Below are 20,707 nucleotides of genomic sequence, written 5' to 3' on the forward strand. Positions count from 1 at the left end.
GTGATGATACTGTTTTAAAACTTGCCAGTTTCTCCCCTTTCCCCCTCTCCTTCCCTCCTTCCCTGCCCCCCCCCCCCCCCCCTCCCCACCCCCCCTATTGATTCTATGGAGCAGTTACTTCAAGATTTCATTCCTTCAAGCATTAAAAAAACAAGCACCTCTAACTTCCAGCATGACCAATAGATATCATTTGCTTCAAAGCCAGCATCACCATTTAGCTGAAATGGCTCCATTTCCCTCTCGGTGCTTATCCCTTTGACGTATTTTCTACAAAGTAATTGCATATCTTCACACAGCCTTTGCCTTGCTAGCTTAAACAATCTAAATTCTCATAATCTTCCATTCTAGAACAGGTGCTTTTCTTTAATCCTCCCAGTATTCTTTTTCTATTCCTGATCCAGTCAGTTCAGATGCATTTGAATGCCTGCCACTGTTCACCCTGCAGTAGCATTTGCTACTGCTTTCTCCAATAGACAGTAACAAATCCTGATGGCTATAAGAAACAAATTTGTAAAGATTCTTGTCAACACACACAAAGTTAAAACAGCCACATAACATAAAAAATAGTTAGGGCTTCAGCATTATGAATCCGGTGGTTATTGATCAAAAATTATCAGGTATGGACTACTCTGAGCCACTGCCTGGAGTCAATGGGAGCAAGACAAATAGGTAAGAATGAAGCAGCAAGGAGGTCTTTGCTCCATAAAGTTTGAGATCTATTATACTTCAGAAGCTTTTTATTTTAATGCTCCATGATGGTGTGATCTCTCCCCACACTGCAGAGTGCCATGCCCCTGCTGAAGATTTACTCAACCCTCCCCTTGAGTTACTTTGCTGCCTGGAAGCCTAATGCTGCTGGAGGATGCCACGTGACTGTCTCAGTTTGGTATATTTTCACTGCCACTTTGCACAGGTGCAAATGGATTGAGATGGTGTGAAAATTGGTGGGGGAGCAAGGAACGAGCAAGGAATTGATATTTGTATGTCGTGTGGAAATTGGGACTGTGATCCCAGTGGGAAGAAGGCTAGAGGAATGATAGGTAGGATCAATAATAGAAAAGTGTAGCTGACTGGTTGCCTTAGAAGCAGGTGATAGTTCTCTGAAGGTAGGTCTGACCTTCTCAAAACTAGCTCCTCACTATCAACTCCAAAATGCTGCACACCAGAGACAACAAAAACCTCAATGGAGCTGAGCCTGAGCCACTCCACACAGCTCATGCAGGGGTGTTTGGTTACTGAAGAGGAAGCTGCTTTGCATTGCTCTCTGAGGTCTTAAATATTATTTCCCACTGAATGTGGGTTAAGGGAGGAAAATTGTGGTACTCCTCTCTTTGACTATTCCAGCTTTCATGAAGTTATATAAAAACAATAATGAGCCACTCCAGCACCTTAAGTAGTCAGGTAATGATGAATGAGACCCAGTAACACTTCTGTCTTTGCCAAGGGCACTCTGAATTATGCTTGAACCTTAAGCACTTAACCTCCTTTTCACAAAGTTGCCATTGCATGGTAACAGTTGTAACAAAGCTCAAAATAACTAGGCAAAGGAATGGTTCCCTGCCAGGAAAGGAGTATTTGCTTCATAGCTGTGGCTGGATTTTAAGAAGTATAAATTATCTACCTGCTAAACCCCAGAATTTCAAAGAAACAGGGAGATAATTCTAATTTCTGAATAAGGGAGGGAGGAAATTTAGTATGGAAATGTATTGTTATGATAGTTTGGCACAAAAATTATGGGCAAAGAGTATTGCTAAGCAGTATTTCAAGCAACTGGAGGTTCAGACCTTCAAGGTGTGAAGTGTCCCTAACTCCCTTGAAGTCAAATCTTTTCTGGGAGTTAAGATCACACAGGTAGGACAGAAGGCAGCTGATCTCAGAGTTGGTAGAATAATGCTATCAGCTGTAACCATTAGATATGTTTCTCTTCTTGTTTTTACATAGCTATCTCTGCTGCATGATGCAATGCAGTTTGTGGATACCCCAAAATGAACTGGTATAGAAGGAGATGAGCCTGCATTCCCAAAGCAATCTAGGTACATTTATGTGATACTGCATTTGGTAACATTCCTGCATCCTGGGAAAGTGTGGCAATTCAAGAAAATGCTTGATATGGTGCTCCTACACCATGATTTGTTTTTACTGAGTGGAGCCGAGGAACACCCATGTTCTTTTCATCGTTGGAGTCAGCCCAAGACCTGCACATCACTGCCACCAGAAGATCCCCCCACGTCACAGCCACCAGCACATACTTCATATCTAGAGCAAATTGGTCCAAAGGACCAAAGGCAGAAAGCAAAAAGAATATGTTGCAAGTGGGACCATGAAATACTGCAGTGAGATGGAGCTGTTTGGGCATACAGCTTTGGGGTGGGGTGGGGGGCAGACTGAAGTTTTTCTTAGCAAAGAATCTGTATTCCACTTTCTGGTTTTATTGTTTAGTGAAACTGGTGTGTATGAATCTTTTTGAAAGACGTGTATTTACAAGAACATACCTGACTCATACATTTATTTCTCCTCTTATTGCAGAAAAGCATGGAAGACCAGACTACACACGTTAAAAGGACTAACAATAACAGTGTTAACAATTCGTTGACACCTCTTTCCCAGCTTCCTGGATTACATTGCAAATGTGTATATACCTATCTGATTTGCAACAAAATAAATGCACAATGCATTTCCCTATCCCTGGTAACTAAATTGTCCTTGCTTGATCTCTAGAAATAGTTCACAAAAATTTACCTGTAGTAGCTGTGCTGTACTTTAACCCCCTGCAAGGGGTACTATTATAGATTGTTTTGAAACATGGGAGGAAAATATGCTGCAATTAATTGTACCAATAAACAGCCAATGGCACACAAAATGGACAAGTAATTTTAGGCTTAGAAATACCCTTCACATTTAACAGTGTTCCAAAGTGGAAGGGAGGCAGGAGCTTTATTTAGGGATGCTGTTTAGCCTGTAGGCACTTGCAGAAGCTATCTGGGGTATGCAAAGCTGGGAATAGCTGTGGATGCTCAGGTACACTGCATACATGAATTGCAAATATAGGAAGGAAGGCCATAAAAATGGTTTCTGAGCAAAAACTTTTGCAGAAAAATGTGTGGTTTTAATTCCTTCCAAAGAAGAACATTAGATATTCTTCTGTTTCTGCACAAAATCACAACCTGTGTCATTCTCCAAGGCAAGCTAAAACAAATTCCCTCCCTTATTTAAATTTTAATCAATTTTAGAAATAAATGTTTAATAATAAACATAAGCCAGGAAGACAGTCCTTGCCCCAGGGAGCTGACAAACATTATCATCAATCCAAACAGAGGTGTGTGAATTCTGTGTTATGGAAGTACAGAGCTGGGTTGTTCTTATACATCCTACCTGTGGTGACATTCTTATCCCTGGCATAAGCTGTGCAGGGCAGCTCCCATCCATCCTATCTGTCCTGTGCATGCCATTGGGAAACTCATCAATGCCCCTGTTTCATATCCTTTGTTGCTGGTTCACTTCAGGTTGGAACCCAAGAGCAAACCATCATGGATGCAATGGGAGCAAATGGGTAACCAGGGTTTTGAAGAGAAATGGCAATATTTCTGCTCGCAGCCTTCTGTGCATGGGGTGGAGCAGAAGGCATAGCAGAGGGGCATAGCAGGAACAAGGCTGGAGGGCTCCATGCAGCAACTCTTTGCCTTTTCCCACCTCTTTTGGAGAGCCATGGGACACAGAGTGCAAAAGAAGTCACACTAGGATGGTCAAGAACAAATCAAAATTGCAGAGCCCTGCAAGAAAAGGTATTAAAATGTTTTAAACTCAATCTTTTCATGCCCTTTTCCAAGCTCAGGGGGGAGGAATCAGATTCATGCCTTTTATTTTGGGCTTTAGCTTAAAAATAAAATGATGTTTCTGCTCTCCCAGTCCTTCTTCAGCATTCTCACCTTCTTTCTGAGAAATGGGGTGTGGGCATTTATTGCATAAAGCAGTCTACACCATGAGGCTCTGGTCTCCCCCAAGTCTTCTCTCTCTCAATAGCTCATGTTGTATATATAGCACTATAAATCTTACAAAGAGATGCTACAATATTAAACCAAAACAGGCTCCTCTCACTGTCTGGACAGCATAGCGGTTAAAAAATCAGCATGCAGGACCTGTGCTCCCAGCAGGAAGAGCGGCAGCCCAGCAGGTCAATACACATGTATATAGGTAGATGCCTGCGTGCATGTTCAGTTACTCACATACTCAGCAGAAGAGAGACTCTTTGGCAAGCAAGCAGCTGCTGGTCTTTTCTGCCTTTGTAACACACACAGGGCTTTGTGCAAAAGCAGATTCTGAACCCACTAAATCTCATCCATGTGGTGCTGGGATGAGCAGTTGGGATGGATGTTCAGAAGAATTAATGAAGCTTGCTCTCCAAAGGCTGCTGATATTTCATCTTCTAACCTCTCCTTGCTCTGCCTGAAGTCCCTGAGGATTCCCACCAAAAAACAAACAAACAAACAACAACAAAGTAATCCAGGAGCAGCTATCATCCCCATCCATGTACCTATCTGCATGTGCACACGACTGTCTACCTCCGGGTTGTTTCTTCATGTCCCATGGGTAGCACAGCCCTATGCATACTAATTTTTCAGTTATACTGTCCATGCTGTCAGAAGAGTGTAAGCTGTCTTGCCATTGCCAGGCTGATTTTGGAGAAAGTGGGGCACATATGTTTGTTGGACAGCTGTTTGCTGTCAGACAAAATACATAATGTCATTGTCCCTGCTTTTCCTTGGTGGACATGAGTTTGGGTATCTCTCAGCTGCCAGTTTTCATGATACTTTTAGAAACCTAATATCTTTGAGACTTCTCCTGGTCTTTCAAACTGAGGCAAAATTTTCCAATTTTTAAATTTCTGAAACCTTGTATTATCAGGAAAAAAGGTTAAAGATTAACCATCTCTAGAAAGCTCAGAGGATAGTCTGTCAGAAGGCATCTTGCCCTGTCAAAGAGGAGGTGAAGGGGGGAGCTAATTTGAAAGCAGTATGTGAAATCCCCTTTTTCAGGGAATAGCAAATAGGAGCATATAACTCAGGACTCACCTTTGATAATATATAATACCAGGTAATACCAGGTTTTGCCCTAAATTATTTAAAATAGACTCAGGTGTGCACATGGTCTACAAGTGTAAGATGTAGAGACTCCAAGTGGTGGCAAATCCCCCAGCTCTGGGTGACTTTTTCCATTATTTAATCAGAACTAGCTGAAAAACAAAATATCCATTTAACAAAACATCCCAGCCTTCCAAGATTTGGTTTTGCTCTAAGATTTTTTTTTTTTTTTTTAATAATTTAAAATAATTTCATGGAAAAAATAAATGCTTTAAGATAAAAAGCCTCCATTTTTCTTATGGAAAATCTCATCCCAGTCAGTGTAACTTTAGGAAAGAAGGTTTTTTTTTTTTACATTCAGAATGCATTTTCTAGAGAGAAGTTTTCAATAGAAATATACAAACCAATTCCAGGCTCATCAACCCATGTTTCAAAAACCTGTGCTGGCTTCTAAACTGAATTTGTTTTTCTTTGAGCCAACCTCAAGTTTTTTTCCTTTATGACATAAGCAGTCTTCATCCATTTCTGTCTTACCTTCTCTCTTCCTCTATTTCTTTTCCCCCTTCCTCTTTTTTTCCCCTCATTTAACCTGCAGACTATGAAGAGCACCTCAAGATACGCAACACAGATGGTGAGCAAGGAACGAGCAGCCACAGCTCAACCTGACACAACACTCGGAAGCAGATATGTAACACAAGTTTCTGAACACTAACACAACCCACAGAAAAATGATTTGTAGAGTTCTATATGCACCAATACCAAGATTATTGTGTATTTTTCTAGTATTGTGCATGAACACCATCAAAAAAACCTTTCCCTCCTTGCCCCAGTTTCCCTTGGAGTGATGCTCACACACAGAGATGTCATCATAGTCCTAACCTCCTCTAAGGGTCTTTTGTTCTACTAAGTGAAAGAATGATTTTTCCAGGGATAGATGTAATTGTGGGGGCTAACAGCCTGATTTCACTCTCACTAATGTCTTTAGGAAGCAAACTCCACTGGGGTTCAATAGAAATAGGACTGGTTTGTCAGCCTGGGACTTGCTTTCTTCCACAGCTTATGTTTAATGGCTGTCTATAGTGCTACATCTTCACACTGATGGCATCCCTCTGCTGTCATGTTGTTTATGTTCCTTAATTACATGCACCCCACAAGGAACTTGTTGCAGTTGGTGTAGAGCAGTAAATGACACTCGTGCTAATTCAACTGCAATCCATTGTCATTGTCTTGACAGGAATGAATTCATTTATTATTCATGTGGGTGTCACATGTATTCCAGGAGACGTTCCATCATAATGTAACATTAGTTAATGGCCACTTACAGTGTTCCTGGAGCATCTGTAGAAGGGATGGTAGCTGTGGGATTCATTACCAGGGTGGAGTACAAAAAAAATGCTGTTCAATCAATAAGTATGAGGGTTAACATCTGGCAAAACAACTCCTTCTTCTAATGAGGACATGATATCAACACTGTCTGGCCATGCCACTGACTCAATTTTTTATGTAAAATTTGGTTTAGATGGGAGCAATGTTTAAGAAGCAATCACAGTGGCAGTTTTCACAAAAGCTTTTGGGGGAAGATTCTGTGTCCTTTAATTGTAAAAAGGAAAAATCCCCAAATATGAGGTGCTTCAAAGAAAAAAAAAGTATATAACAGGACCGCGCAACTGCTGTAACCAGCCATCACCTCTGTAGCAAAAGAGGACACTGTGTTATATTCTGAGATATAAAATCCAATCAGTGTGTTCAACAAGCCTAAGGAAAATAGGAATACAATGAAAAAAAAAAAAAAAAAAAAAAAAACAAGCTCTCCCCAAACATAATGTTATCAAACATTTGAGGTTGATCTGAAGCCTGATATTCTTGTTCAGCTGTCTCCATCACTGCAAAATTGCTGATGAGTTAACAGTGCTGCTAACACTGCTGTTTCATGCATAGTAGGCAAAGATGGAACCATCACACATGCTGCTTTTCCAAAGCATAGCAGGTGGCAGTAGAAGAAATACAGAGGCTCTAAAGGACTGCTCTGTATATCACATTCATTTTTTGTACCAGGGAGCAGTAGAGTGTGATCCTGAAAAATTAGTGACTCAAGGGTTAAGCTTACATTAATTCTTCTCACTGGTTGTTTACTCCCCTCTGCAATCAGTTCAGTGGATTTACCCCTTACTGTCCAGCTGATTACATACTGTGAAGATATTTTCTTGCCTGATATTGAGTGATCCCACATGACAATTATGCACTCCTCTGCTGTACCAGGGCTTCAGCTCATCATTTTCTACTTTAGATGGGGGATGTATGTCACCCTGCATTGTGGCAGAGATTTGAGCCCTTAAAATGTGTTGCTCACAGTACATGCAGTTAAATCACCAGAGAACATTTGCTTGGATTTATTTATTCTCATCTCCTGGCCTAAGATTAATTTCTCTTAAACGTTCAGGTGAACAGTTTGAATCACTGTCGTGGGATTCAGCTGTCTTGTGAAGTCCTTGCATGACTGTCCTCCACCATGGGAGCATGGGATTTCAGAAGGCTTGGAAACATGAAAAAAAAAAAAAGTTTAAATGAATTGTTTTGATTTTCTTCCCCTAATAATCTAAAAAGCTTTAAAAAGGCAAACATTTTAAATTCATTTAATTTCATGCTTATCTTTATATTGCTTTCATTTATATTGCCAAGCATTTAATATATTTGAAAAAAGCACCATGAAAATTCAGATTTTTAAAACTGACTAAAACTTCATCTCACCAAAATTTTTGGCCTTCAACCTGTTTTGTTTTCTTGTTGTTGGTTTGGTTGTTTGTTTGCCTGTTTTCCAGATACAGTGGATACTTATATTTTCCAGATACTAATTACACATGAGACAGCACAAACCCTGAACATAACACCTGGTCAACACAGGGTTAAATTCACGGGAATCAGTGGTGGGGAAAAACAATGCCCCACTGCAAAAATTTCACTCTGGTTGCCAGAGGAACAAAAATTAACCAGGGTAGAAGTATTAGTTGGTGCTGCATACACTAATATTTTAGTATTTGACATACCGCATGGTCGTATGTGGAAACTCCCTGATGGAACTGTGTGGAGTTTCGTGACACATCAAAGGGATTCGGGTACCATGAGACTGAGCCTGTTACAAACATCCGTACCCCTATCCCCTGCTAAAATCATTAATGATTGGCAATATCTGTTGTCAGCAGCAGCACTTATGGGGATTGACGGGGTGGTAACAGAATTGGAAAAAAGAGGCATTATTAAAAGGACCCATTCACCTTACAATTCACCAGTGTGGCCGGTAAAGAAACCAACCAGGCAATGGCATTTTACAGTGGATTACAGACAGCTGAACGCTAACACTACACCTTTGACTGCCGCAGTTCCAAACATTGCAGAGATAGTGAAAGCCCTCTGTGTTTCTAACAGTAGCAATAGTGCTAACTACTCCCAAATATTTCTATGCATGGGAAATCAAAGATTGCTATTTCACCCTCTTTCTAACCCTGCCGGTTGAATACAACCGAGCATATTTTATTTTCTTTTGTGTTCACAGGAACCCTGAGCGAACTGTATAGGGACATCTGGAAGATGACGAATCAACAGTTTGGATTAATGATGCTATGCTTTACCCTGACCTTGATGCAATTACAGACCTTAAAGGAAACTTAGCTACTGTGGCTGTGCATGGAGCTGAGGTGTTTCACCATGGCATTTAACCATGTATTGTGACAGTATAGCACAGTCACTGGAACATCTCAAAACAGAAAGGACCTAAATCTCTCTACTTTAGTTCTACATGGAAACAAAATATTTTCAAAAGATGAATGGAGTTGGAATGATTCTCTAAGAATGGCTGAACTTTAAGCCATGTCTGGACAAACAATATAAATTGGTTGCCAAATAACTAAAATAACTGAACCAAATTTTGATTGCTGGTACAATTTTACTTTCACCAAACCTATAATTGTGTACTGTCTTTGGGGTTACAGAGGCACAGAATTACTATTTGAATTCATGGTCAAAGGATATGAAGCCTCTGCCTCCGCAGATATTTGAAAATGAACCGACTCAGCCTCCCATTGGTCTAACTCCTTCCATCTTCAATACAGGCCCTTACATAATTCAACAACAAATTCTCTTTGACCCTAGTTGGTCCCTAAAAAAGGGCCACAGGATGCAACTAGGTTATTGGGAACAGGATTAGGTATATTAAATAACATTGATGCTGAGGTCTTAATGAGTAGAGTAACTGCTACTACAGATGACCTAAGGAAACTGGAACAACCAATAAAATCATCCTTATTGGCTTTAGGAGCAAATCAATGGCTTCTATCAGATATTTTACCCCATTGGGAACAAATTGAGGAAAATGATCATCAATTAATTGTAAATGCCCTTGGAAAAGCCCAAGGCAATACCTCCCTTGCCTTGAGCTGTATCCAAGTGCAGTTATGGATACAATCTGTAGCAGCAGCTATTATTAGAGAGGGAGAAGGAGGAACTTTGCCCACTGAAATTCGAAAACTGATTTGGGATAATGCTTCAGAATTTGAAAAAGAGTTTCAAGCTTGGTCGCAATTAGTCAACTTTACCCATTATGCAGAAAATGATAAAATTGTTGCCTTTATACTTACTATAAGTAATGCCACCATATACAATGTATATCCAATCATTGCATTAGAACTCAATCACAATGGAACTATACTTTATCCTAAAGAGCATAAAGTATGGGCCCATCAAAAGGGAGGAAAGTGGCAAACAAACGATGTAAATGCATGCATTGTGCGTGAACAAAAAGGTTTCATCTGTGAAAGTAACACGCTGGAATCTCAAGACATTTGTCTTGACACTGAGCAAAATATTTGCCACTTTGAGATACATCCTAATTAGACCCTTGAAACTGTACTTGTATATATTGGGAAAGGTTGCGTTTGTATGAGAACTCATTGTGATTCTATAGTCGTAGATGATACAGTGGTAGATACCAGTAATCACTCTAATGTTTGTGTTTGCAATTTTACCAAAATTCTAGGATGTGATTTTAAATACTCAGCTCCTGTCACTTCTTATCAACTTATTGCATCTAATTATATTCTGCTTCATGAACTGCTGCCTACTCCTATTGGAATGAACCTCACCTTGGTGAAGAAATTGCTGGTACATGAGGACCTGAAGCAGCTGATGACACAAGTCCAAGAAAATGGACAAAAGACTCTGATTACTGTCCATCATGATGCACAAGAAATACATCGAGTGATGGAAAGAGTGAAGAGATATGAGAGACACCGTTGGTGGGACACTGTTTGGAAGATCACCAGCTGCCAAGGGAATCCTCAACAAGATGCTTCACCCTGTTATTGTTCTGCTAATACTCACTGTATTATGTTTTATACTGACAATTAGTTTGTATGCTAAACTCTGGTTTATGATGAAACGTTTAGCATCACTACACAATGTACATACACTCGATATACCTCATTCCGAGAATGTATGTGATATCCCCGACATATTCAACTGTCGTGAAGCTTGAGTGACTATAGTCACGGGGTGGATTATGTGGTGTAAATGCCTGAAGTAACTAGGAAAATAAAACTAACATTCACACTTTTAAGGAAAAGATACAGCATTGAAGAGGCTTTCAGGGTAGGGCATAACTGCATTATTTGAGCGTTCCCTAGGCTCCCAACCTTAGATGCTATCGCGCTGGGGAAACTTGGTGTGCTAGCTCTAAGGAACACCACGGAGCGTGGAGTGGAGTGGAGACACCACGGCTAGGCTCTGTAATCAGGTGGGGCCTCGATTGTTCTTGTGCACAAAGCTGCACTTTTTGCCACCCTAAGCCAAAGACCTGTCATGTTTTGACAAATGCTGTACCCTAGTGTACTTTTTGCTCATTATAATATCATTATAATACCAAAACACACCTCCATCCCAAAAGCTACCCGCCTCCAAGGTGCGACCACCCCTCACCAAGCATGCGCTCTGAATTTCTCGGAGCCTATTACTTTAAACGGAGACAGGAAAACTTTACACCAATCATAACTAAGATATGCTTGACTAGAGCCACTCAAGCTCCACCTAAAAGACAGAAAATAATATAAATTGGCCCAAGAGAGAGGGGATGTTAGGGAAGATACCATCGTCAGGGGAGATACCATCCCGAGGACACACAACATCCTTAGGACCTCCTGACTCCTGGGATCAGTCGACGGGCTGAGCCTCTCTTCCCCCCCCATTGGGACGCCTTTGGGTGAGATCTGAATATTTGCTTATAAATCTCTATAGAGTCTTTGATCCTTTCAACGCGTTTATTTCTAGGCTGTGCACCCATAACACCTATAACACCTGTAACACCTGTAACATCTATACCATCTATAACATCTGTAACACCTATAACACCTATAACATCTGTAACACCTATAACACCTGTGTATTTCATGCATACTAGCTTGCTTTTGCAGACAGTCACTATCGCCGGCAATCCAAAAGAACCTGATTATCTGTTGCTGTAATAAACCATACTTGATTGCATTGTGATAGCTCTCATTAATGCGACTAGGGTGAGGGTGGTTATCCGTGATAGTTCAGTGTTCTGAATCTAACCAGACCCCCAGACGGTTAATGCATTGTTGGTGAATGTCTGAACGGACCCCCAGGTGGTTAATATGTTTTTGGTGAATGTCTGAGTGGACCCCCAGGCGGTTATTACGTTTTTGGTGAATGTCCAAACGGACCCCCAGTTTTGGTGAATGTCCGACTGGTTCAGTACTCTGAATCCAAACGGGCCCGTAACGGTTAATCAGCTACACCCCTTTAACGCGACATCAATAAAGACAGACTCTGAGCTGCCAGTTTCCCTCAGGACAAACTCCATTTTCTAAAAAACCCATGCTGGAAGTGAGATCTGAGCAACCTTCTGGCTGACTAAGAGGAAATTGCACAGGCTTGGCATGAAGCTCACCCTGCTTGGGGCAGAACCTGGAATCACCTTCTCACGTGCAGGTCAAGCTGATCTGAAGAAACACCTGGTGAGTCAATTGAATTTGGCTCAGTCTTTTTTATTTCTGATTTTCTTTTCAAATTCCAGCCCCTAAGGAGCCAGCACAGTGGAGAAGGAAGAAAATCTCCATGAAGAACTGTCTCATCCACAGGAGTCATCAACGAAGCAACTTCTGTTCTACATGAAAATACCTGGATGGGCCAAGTCCCTTTCAGGTTGTGTTCATCCCACAATAAAGAGAATATCCCTCAATAAAGAGAATACATTTAAAACTTTTTAAATAATAATTAAAATAAACCTCTCAGCAGATACAGGTGGCAAAATAGCTGACAATTTTTGCAACCTGTAAATATAGCCACTGTTCATGTTTTTCTCCTTCTGAATCTATGGGAGGACCTTCATTCCCTCATCCTCACCACTACACAGCTCTCTCATAGCTCTGTTTGTCTTTCAGGCAAGGGGTTCTCATGGATGTGTTTTTCCAAAGAGCTCTTGCTATGGAAATCCACACAAAATGTCACAGCAATCTTAAAAGAAAGATCAATGAAACTAGGCAAAATATTTGCTATCTCTTTTGAAAACTATATACAATTTGTAGAGCTGTGACATCCACCTGACAACCTGCTTGGTCCCACCTTATCACAGCAGCTGAGCATTTTATTGCCTACACACTGACTGTGTGTCCCCATTACAGCCAATTCATGCATAATGCTGCTGTGACAACCAAGCCTGGTCTGGCTTGCACTCCAGATATAAATTCCTTTAAAAAATGTTTTTGCAAAGGCACAGGACGGACTAGCCATGCAGAGCTTCTGGACACCAGGTTCTGCCAGAGGAGATGGAAATACCTCTGTGCCCTCTGTCCCTACTGTCCTGCAACTGGCTGCACTCCTGGAGAGCTGTCAGGCATGCTTCTTCTGCAAAGAGGAGCTGAACAATGCACTTGAGGTATTTTTTTCAGGGTATCTCTGCTGTCTCCTTTCAAACTGCATGGTAATGGTTCCAGGAGATGGAGAAGGATAGACACCTGCCCAGAGAGACTGTGAGGGGTTTATTATGGTATCAGAGTTGTGAATGCCTCAGATGCTCAATGCAGAGAGTCATCAACAACTGTGCATTTAATGTCATATTTTTTTTCCTCAGGTCAATAACATAAACTCAAACGTATATGCAAGGCTCACAACAGGGACGGTAACCGTCTCTCAAAATTATTTTTCATGCTCACAGTAAAGATTGAGTGAATTAAGCATGACAAGCAGCAACATGGGACAAAATCCAGTAGGTATGTACCCACTTTTTATTATGGAAATATATGATATACTTTATAATTTATATAGATATATGTATACGTTAAATAATTCAGTTTGGAAGGGACCTCAAGAAGCCACTCAGGCCAATACTGAAGTCAGACCTGCTTTCTCTTTTATTAAGAACTTCTCCTGCCTCTGTTTACAATCACCAGTTTTATTTGTGCCCATTGCCTTCCATTGGGATCACAGACACTGACCTGTAATGGCCAGTGCTTTGCTAGGAGCACTTAGAGTAAAAATACAACATGGTTGCATAGCAGTCACATCATGGTTTTTAGCATGCACTTGGTCAAATAAGCACAAAATTCCACAAAAGTGAATATCTGGGAGGTTATATATTATTTCTCAAGAAGTCTCAATGGAGAACTTGCATGAGGTATATGGAGGAAGGTCAGGACAAGTTATGTTGCTCCAGTTTATCTCTCCAGATAGAAACCATGTTGTTGTTTTTTTAATATGTCCCTGATTTTTCCTAGTCTTCACTTACAGTTTTAGGCATGACTAGATTTAAATGTGGTTCATGTAGAAAGAGCACAGGTACATTTGAGTGCTTCAGGTCATTTAACCCTTTGTCCACTGCAGACAGCAAGGAAACAATAGAACACTGTGGCTTAAAGACATTTATCAACCTTGAGCTCTGAGTTTTACTTCCTTGCCTCTTCACAGCTTTCCAGCATCTTACTTGTCAGTGTCTCTCCATGGATCAAAGTAATTTCCTCCCATTTTTCAGATAGGAGAGCTGATGTGCAGAAAGTCAGACTCAGAGATATTTCCAATGCATGGGAAAACCTCATGCAATTTCCATTAAAAAAAAAAAAAAAAAAAGGTGAAGCTCTGCAGCCCTCAAATGTCTCCATCTTTGCAACTCTGATGAAATCCTTCTTGTTGAGTATTTCCTCCTCATCTGACAGCATTATTCTCTGCTCACAGCAGTGTTTTCATTTTGCTTCAGCTCTAGATGACATCTTAAGTGCAAAGCCCTTAGCAAGTGTGTTGTGGATGGGGGACAGAGGAATACACACTCACTTGGCCTCCTGACAAATAATTGTGATGAATAGACATCACTTAACAGACGAGAGTGGCTCTTCCTCTTCATCAAATGAAGTGGATGGGTGCCCAAGGCCATAGGCAAGGGAATGCTGAGCTCACATCTGGCTCTTAGGCACAGAAGTGCTTTGTCCTTCTTGCTCTGGTGTCTTGTCTCCCTTTGCACTCACAGCCCACTGATCTGCAGATGTTTTTGATACTTCAGATGTGCTCTTTTCTGTGACATCAGATCTTTAGTTTTTGTTCCCAAAACTCCTAATGAGAAGAGGAGTGTGCCCAGTCAAGAAACAGCTTAAATCAGAACAAACCACAGACTTTTAAAAAGAAAATTAAGGAAGAGTTAATCACTGAGCTGATCAGGTCTTGAGTCAAAGCAGTCTCTCAGACACAGATGACCCACATCTCAAGTAAATAACTTACACCTCTGATTTTTTGGTCTTATGGGAGTTGTTTCATCCAGTGTAAATGCTTTCTGTATTAAATGACTTATAATTGGATTTGCCACAAAAAGACCCCACTGAGAGGTTCCACAGGCTTATCTTCTTTAGTTTTTAACCTCAATATCCATTCAAGACCCAGGAAACATTTATATTTGTGAACAGATAATCATCACAACAGGTATCCTCCCAAGAATCTTTCTGGTGAATTTCAAATCATTATCCCAATATTCTGTAATTAAGGAAGTACAAAGCCCATCAGCTCCATGGACAAGACCTACCATAATCATTTTACAACTAGATGTCTGAGGGACAGAAAAATTTAGACAAGGCTAATGTTGGGTAGAATAAAGGTCTACATTTCTCAAGGATGAGGTTTGTACATAAGTCAGATATATGACCCAGATACAATCCATCTACTTTTAGACACCGAACTCAGACACCTACAACAGGAACACAATAACCCTGCATTCCCTCCCGTGCCTAAGACCAGGCACCAATATTCAGCAGCATGTGCAAACACAAGGTGTTTAAGCACAGACTCAGAAAGATGCAGAAATATTTGCTCTTCTAGTGCAAGAACCGTTTATTTGTGTAAAAGTTAGCAGAAAATGGCAGATCCCATTTTGGCATCTTTAACAGACTGGGGCAAACTTTGAAAAAAGTCATGGTTTTCAGAAAAATTATTAAATATAAAGTGGTCATGTTTTTCTGAATCAAGCAGACAACATCATGATTTCTATTTAATTATTTATTTTTGAGGAAAGTGGAAGTTGCATAATAGAAGATGAGAATGGACTAATCAGCCTAAAAAGCAAAAGCTATTTACTAAATAGTGGCCTCGTGTACTCTAGAAAGAATGGCAGAAAATATATGCATAGAGAGTGACTGATAGATTGACATAAACTTGCGTCTCAGAATAGAAATATTCACATGAAATGCTCTCCATTATGCGGACACTGTCTATCAGCAAGAATGTGTATTGAAAATAAATGAGTTGTACCCTTCGATTGTCACAGACATGGAAAATAAATAGACACCTGGCAACGAAAGCATAGCAGGCACAAGCTAAGTTATTGCGTTACCTCTGAAACGAGATGGACGTGTGGGGAAGCATATGCTACAATTTCTATTTATCAAATGACATGACAGAAAAACCTTAATGTAGTGGGTTTACATGGCAAAGTTTTGGTAGCAGGAGGCCATACTGGTGGCTTCTCTGGGAAGAATCTAGAAGCTGACCCATGTTAGGTTAGGGCCCTGCTGCTGACTAGAGTTGAACCAATAAGTGATGTTGTTTGCACCTCTGTGAGAGAAAGGAGAAAACAAACAAACAAACAAAAAAAAAAAAAGAAAACACAACCAACCAATCAAACAAACAAACATGGCAGCTGGGAGAGAGAGAGGAGTGAGAAACAGTATTTTCTCCCCCTTTTTCTTTGAGGAGGGGGAGTGAGAGAGTGGGTGTGGTGGAGCTCAGCTACCCACCTGAGTAAAACCACCACACTTGCTCACATACCAAAATGCGCAGTCACTGCTGTATCTTGAATCATTCAGGCAGGGCTTGGCTGCTGGGGCTGATTTTCTCAGCAAGTTGGGACTGAGATATCCTATTCCCCATGCTCCTCATATTCCAGATATCTGCAACCCCACCAGGCCATCTGTCATTCTCCCTTTTCCCCATGGGGTGAAACAGTTTTCATAGATTTTTCTCCCCTGTTACTCCATGTGTTTGCTGTGCCACCCACAGAAATTCTCCTGCAAGGTCCCCTTGCCACTGCTCAGTTCATCCCATATTGGATTGGCAAAGGACCACAAGCCATGACTGCAGACCCAGGAAGGAGGCTTTTTGTGTGTGTCTAGGGCTGACGAACCACAGCTTTATCACTCTCAGCAGCAGTAGGTTGGGAAGACTTTAATGTCATGTTGAGCAGCATGAGCACAGCTCCTCCAGAAAGATGCCATCTGTGAGGTCATTTTCAATGGAGACCTCCTGGAAGGAGCAATGCACAAAAAAAAAAAAAAAAAAAGAGGGAATTTCCTCAGCTGCTGCTGTTGTTATCAGGTTTTCCTCCTCCAAATACTTCCTCCTCCAAATACAATAAAGGAATAGGTTTGCTGAAGCTCGTTCTGCCAATTTCTTGTTCTTTATTACCTTGTCTACAGCATTATCTTATCTGTTGCTCAGTACATTGCCATGCCAGTTCAGGAATCAGCACATGTTCTGCTAAGTCCTTGCTGTTCCCTTTGGATGTATCTCTGCAGAAAAGCTTAAAGGACTCATGACTCTGAGCAGGCCATAATATGGGGACCTGTTGTCTGAAAAGCATTAGACATCATCTGGGGAGAAGGAACATTGAGTGCAAGGAGAGCACAGCTCAAATCCTTTTAAAAAATGCAATGGAGAATTGGAACACGAAAGTGGAGGAGGGAAAGTAAATTCAAGTTTTCAGTGTGCCAGGGCACTGCCATGTTTTCATGGGCATCTGCTTTCCCATGCAGCATTGCATACAACACACATAGATACATACTCTGAGTGGGACAGGTGACCAGCTGGCACTACTGCACTAACTTCCTCAGGAGCATCTTATTGCAGAGTTTTCTGCTTTGATGCAGCTTCCTACTGCAAAACTCCTACTTCTTCTGCTCCCAGGTGCATGAATTTGGGGAATATGGAAAGAGATAGCTGAAGTTCTTCATCAGGATGACGTATTACAAAACTGCTCTGGGATTTACACTCTCTGCTTCCTGAGAGGAAAGAAATCAGCCTTCAGTGATGATGCTTCCCTCTTTCCAACTGGCCATGCAGCAGAATGGATAAGCTGCCACACAGTCCGTACACAAAGTTGCAACAAGTTGTTGATGATTAAACACAAAATTCCTCCAGAACTGGAGGTTCTGATTCAGCACAGAGGCAGTTCAAAGACCTTAACAGCATACTCCCTCTAGAAAGATCTATTAAGCATTTAAGCAGGCTTTTTTTGCTGTCTTTTGTCTCTTAGAAGTACAGTCTAGAAGGAAAACAAGGCTGTTGAGTCCCTTTTGAGCACAGCTCCCTGGATTTCCCTAACCTAAGGGAGTGCCTCAAGTCAGTGAGACTGGAAAACCTAATTGTGCTTTCAGCATTTCCTTTAACATATTTCTCTGTGTTAGAAAGGTGTAGAAGACAATGTCTTCTGTATCATCTAGGAGTTGCTTTGCATAACGGACTAAAGTGTTTCACTGCCCTGTTTCTGAATCTCTGCAGTGCTTTGACAAGGACAAGAGCTGTCGGCCCATATGTTTCTAGCTGGCCCTAGCCTGATTTAGGAGAACAGGGATTTATTTAGCAGCCAGGGAGAGTTTAACCTTTCTGGAAAAACATTGTTGCAGAAGCAGCTACCTCAAAAACTATGTGGCCATAGAGATTACAGTTCTTGTTTCCTAGGGAAGATATCTTTCCTAGCAAGAGCTCCTGTCTCATCTGAGAATGAGACCTACCACCCTACCTCTGCTCAGATCTGCCCAAGAAGCAGAAGAAAAGGAGCAGTTTGCCTGTATATCCAGTCCAAAATGGGTATGGCATCAGGGTTATGCACAGGCAACAACTGAGACATCAGACAAAACATTCCTGCTCAGACATTGAAAGAGAGCACAGTCCAGGTAATGGCAGTGACCCTGGAGCATGAATCAGTTGGACTCATTTGCTGGGGGATCCAAAAGCATCAGGGACACAAAATACTCTCTTTTCCTAAAAACAGACCAAAATCCTACTGGCAAACATCACGAAACCTGTTACAGCCCCTGCCTATCTGCAGGACATGGAGCAGAAAAAACAGCATTGCTCCCAGAGAAACAGTGGGCTGAGATCTGTCGGCATTGCTGACTCCAGGGTCACCAAGCCCCCAGCCAGGGCATGCCAGGGAGAACCAGTGAGAAGGAGCCAGCCAGCTTGGGCTAAGAGCAAAGTACAACTTAGCCTCATCCCATCCCTCATGCCTGCAGCTCTGCTGAGGCAGGATTCAAGACACCAGTTTGGGGGGAGCAGCCCCTTCTGCAGCCCCTCTCTCAACCATCAGTGCATGGGTGGGATCCCTTCTTCCAAGCAACCTACTTTTTCTTCCTATTTCACGCTGACGATGCCTGCCAGCTGAGATGCCCATGCCAGCCTGCACTGCTTTCAGGGTGTCACCCAGAAGCCATAAGCTGAGCAGCGTCTGCTGCTTTCAGGATCCTCAGGCTACCCAGCACTTTCCACCTCCCTGCCAGCCTGAGAGCAGGCTGGCATAAGAGCAGAACCTGATTTCTTTTCTTCTTTATTTTATTTTTTTCCCTTTTTCTAAAACAACACCAAGAAGGGACCTGGTTGCTGGCCACACTGCAGCAAACTAGGATTTACGAGCCACAGCCACAATGAACAAGCAGAAAAATTCCCCTTCCAGTTAGATCAGAAGCCACAATTTCAGCAAGGGTACAAACACCCAAGGAAATACAGTTGGCTTATGGATGTTGCTCAGACCATCCTCAAATGCCTTCCAGTCTCTCTGGCCTCTTTCCAGCCCTCTCTACTTTCTTCAGCAGGCTAAAATTCACTGATCATAGCAAGAGACCTCGCAAGCCCCCTTAGTTGCTCAGCAGGACTCATCTGATGCCCCAGCTTGACACCAAGCACCCTGGGAGCTGTGTGTCTCCTGAAAGATGGATGGTGGACCTGCTGCAGACCCCTTTCTTGCCCCCACATCACCCCATGCCATGCTTGGAAGAAGCAGAGGAAGGACTCCAGCAAATAAACTTCAACTCAACAGGCTGCCTCATTCTCCTCTGCCATGCCAGAGCCTGACAGACACTATCCGCTCATTGCACCATGCTGACGCAGGTTGGTCAGTAACATCCTAGCTGTCCTGGTCCTGCACCAGCACCATCCACACACCCAGAGTAGAGAAAAGCAGAACATCTGCTCATACTCACAGTTTTGAAGTCCTCATGGTTGCACTCTTGGCCTTTGAATTTGCAGTACAGCATCATATCCTTCAGATCATGGCCAACCCGTGCCAGGAACTCCTGCATGTTGAAAACTTTTGGTTTATACTGCTTAAAGTTGGCCTTTTCTTGAAGGATGGCCAAGACGGCCGGGTCAGCCAGGTGAGGGTTAGGGATCTGCAGGTTTACATCGAGCAGGGCCAGAAGCTCTCCAGCATGGTACAGGTCATTGGTGGTGAGCCGGGAAAAGCGAAACTCATTGAGGTTACAGATGGTGACAGCGGGGAAGACCAGGCTGTTAGTCATTACCTCATCCACTTTGGTCACATGCTGGTAGGAGAAGTAGAAAGCCACTCGATCTGAGCTCTCAAGCAGGAGGAGCCCCAGTGAGCCCACAAAGGCCAAGGTCCAGAGCAGGCGTCGGATGGTCACTGGCCCGTAGACAAAGACATGACGGATCCCATGGAGCGTGGAGGTGTTGGCAAAAATCTGGATACTGGAAGGCTGCATGCTCCCCATGCTGCCCTCGCTGGTGCTGTCCTTCAGATCCATGAGCTAGTGAAATCCTGGCACTGCTTTTTGGGTCAGTCTGTAGCTGGAACTGGGATCCGTATCCCTCCTCTCCCCTCTGGAAAGTAATCAAACCCTTTTAGGGGAGAGAGAGAGAGGAGACAAGTCTCAGGCCAGCTGCTGTGAGTTTATCCCACCAGCTCAGCAGTACCTTTGTAGGGATAAATATTTATACGAAAATCCATTCAAACTCTATCTCTTGATTTCCTCGGTGCGATAAGAAGGGCTGGTTTTATTTAGGGAGACACCAAGGTGATGTGGAAGAGATGTGGGTGGGAAGTGAAAGCCGAGCCAATAGAAATAAAGTCC

The 20,707-nt window shown here is 42.2% G+C and overlaps 1 protein-coding gene across 1 annotated transcript in view; it reads right to left on the bottom strand.

Moving 5' to 3' along the window:
* ASIC2 (acid sensing ion channel subunit 2) overlaps nucleotides 1–20,652 on the bottom strand; it is a 528,892-nt gene extending 508,240 nt beyond the window's left edge. Inside the window, exon 1 of the mRNA XM_068661005.1 lies at nucleotides 19,817–20,652. Within this exon, the coding sequence (XP_068517106.1) occupies nucleotides 19,817–20,380 (564 nt within the window). The 5' untranslated portion in view covers nucleotides 20,381–20,652. The remainder of the gene's footprint in view (nucleotides 1–19,816) is intronic.
* Between the last annotated feature and the right edge of the window lie 55 nt (nucleotides 20,653–20,707).

Source organism: Anas acuta, chromosome 25 (genome assembly GCF_963932015.1).
Source record: "Anas acuta chromosome 25, bAnaAcu1.1, whole genome shotgun sequence".
In the NCBI taxonomy this organism is placed as follows: domain Eukaryota; kingdom Metazoa; phylum Chordata; class Aves; order Anseriformes; family Anatidae; genus Anas; species Anas acuta.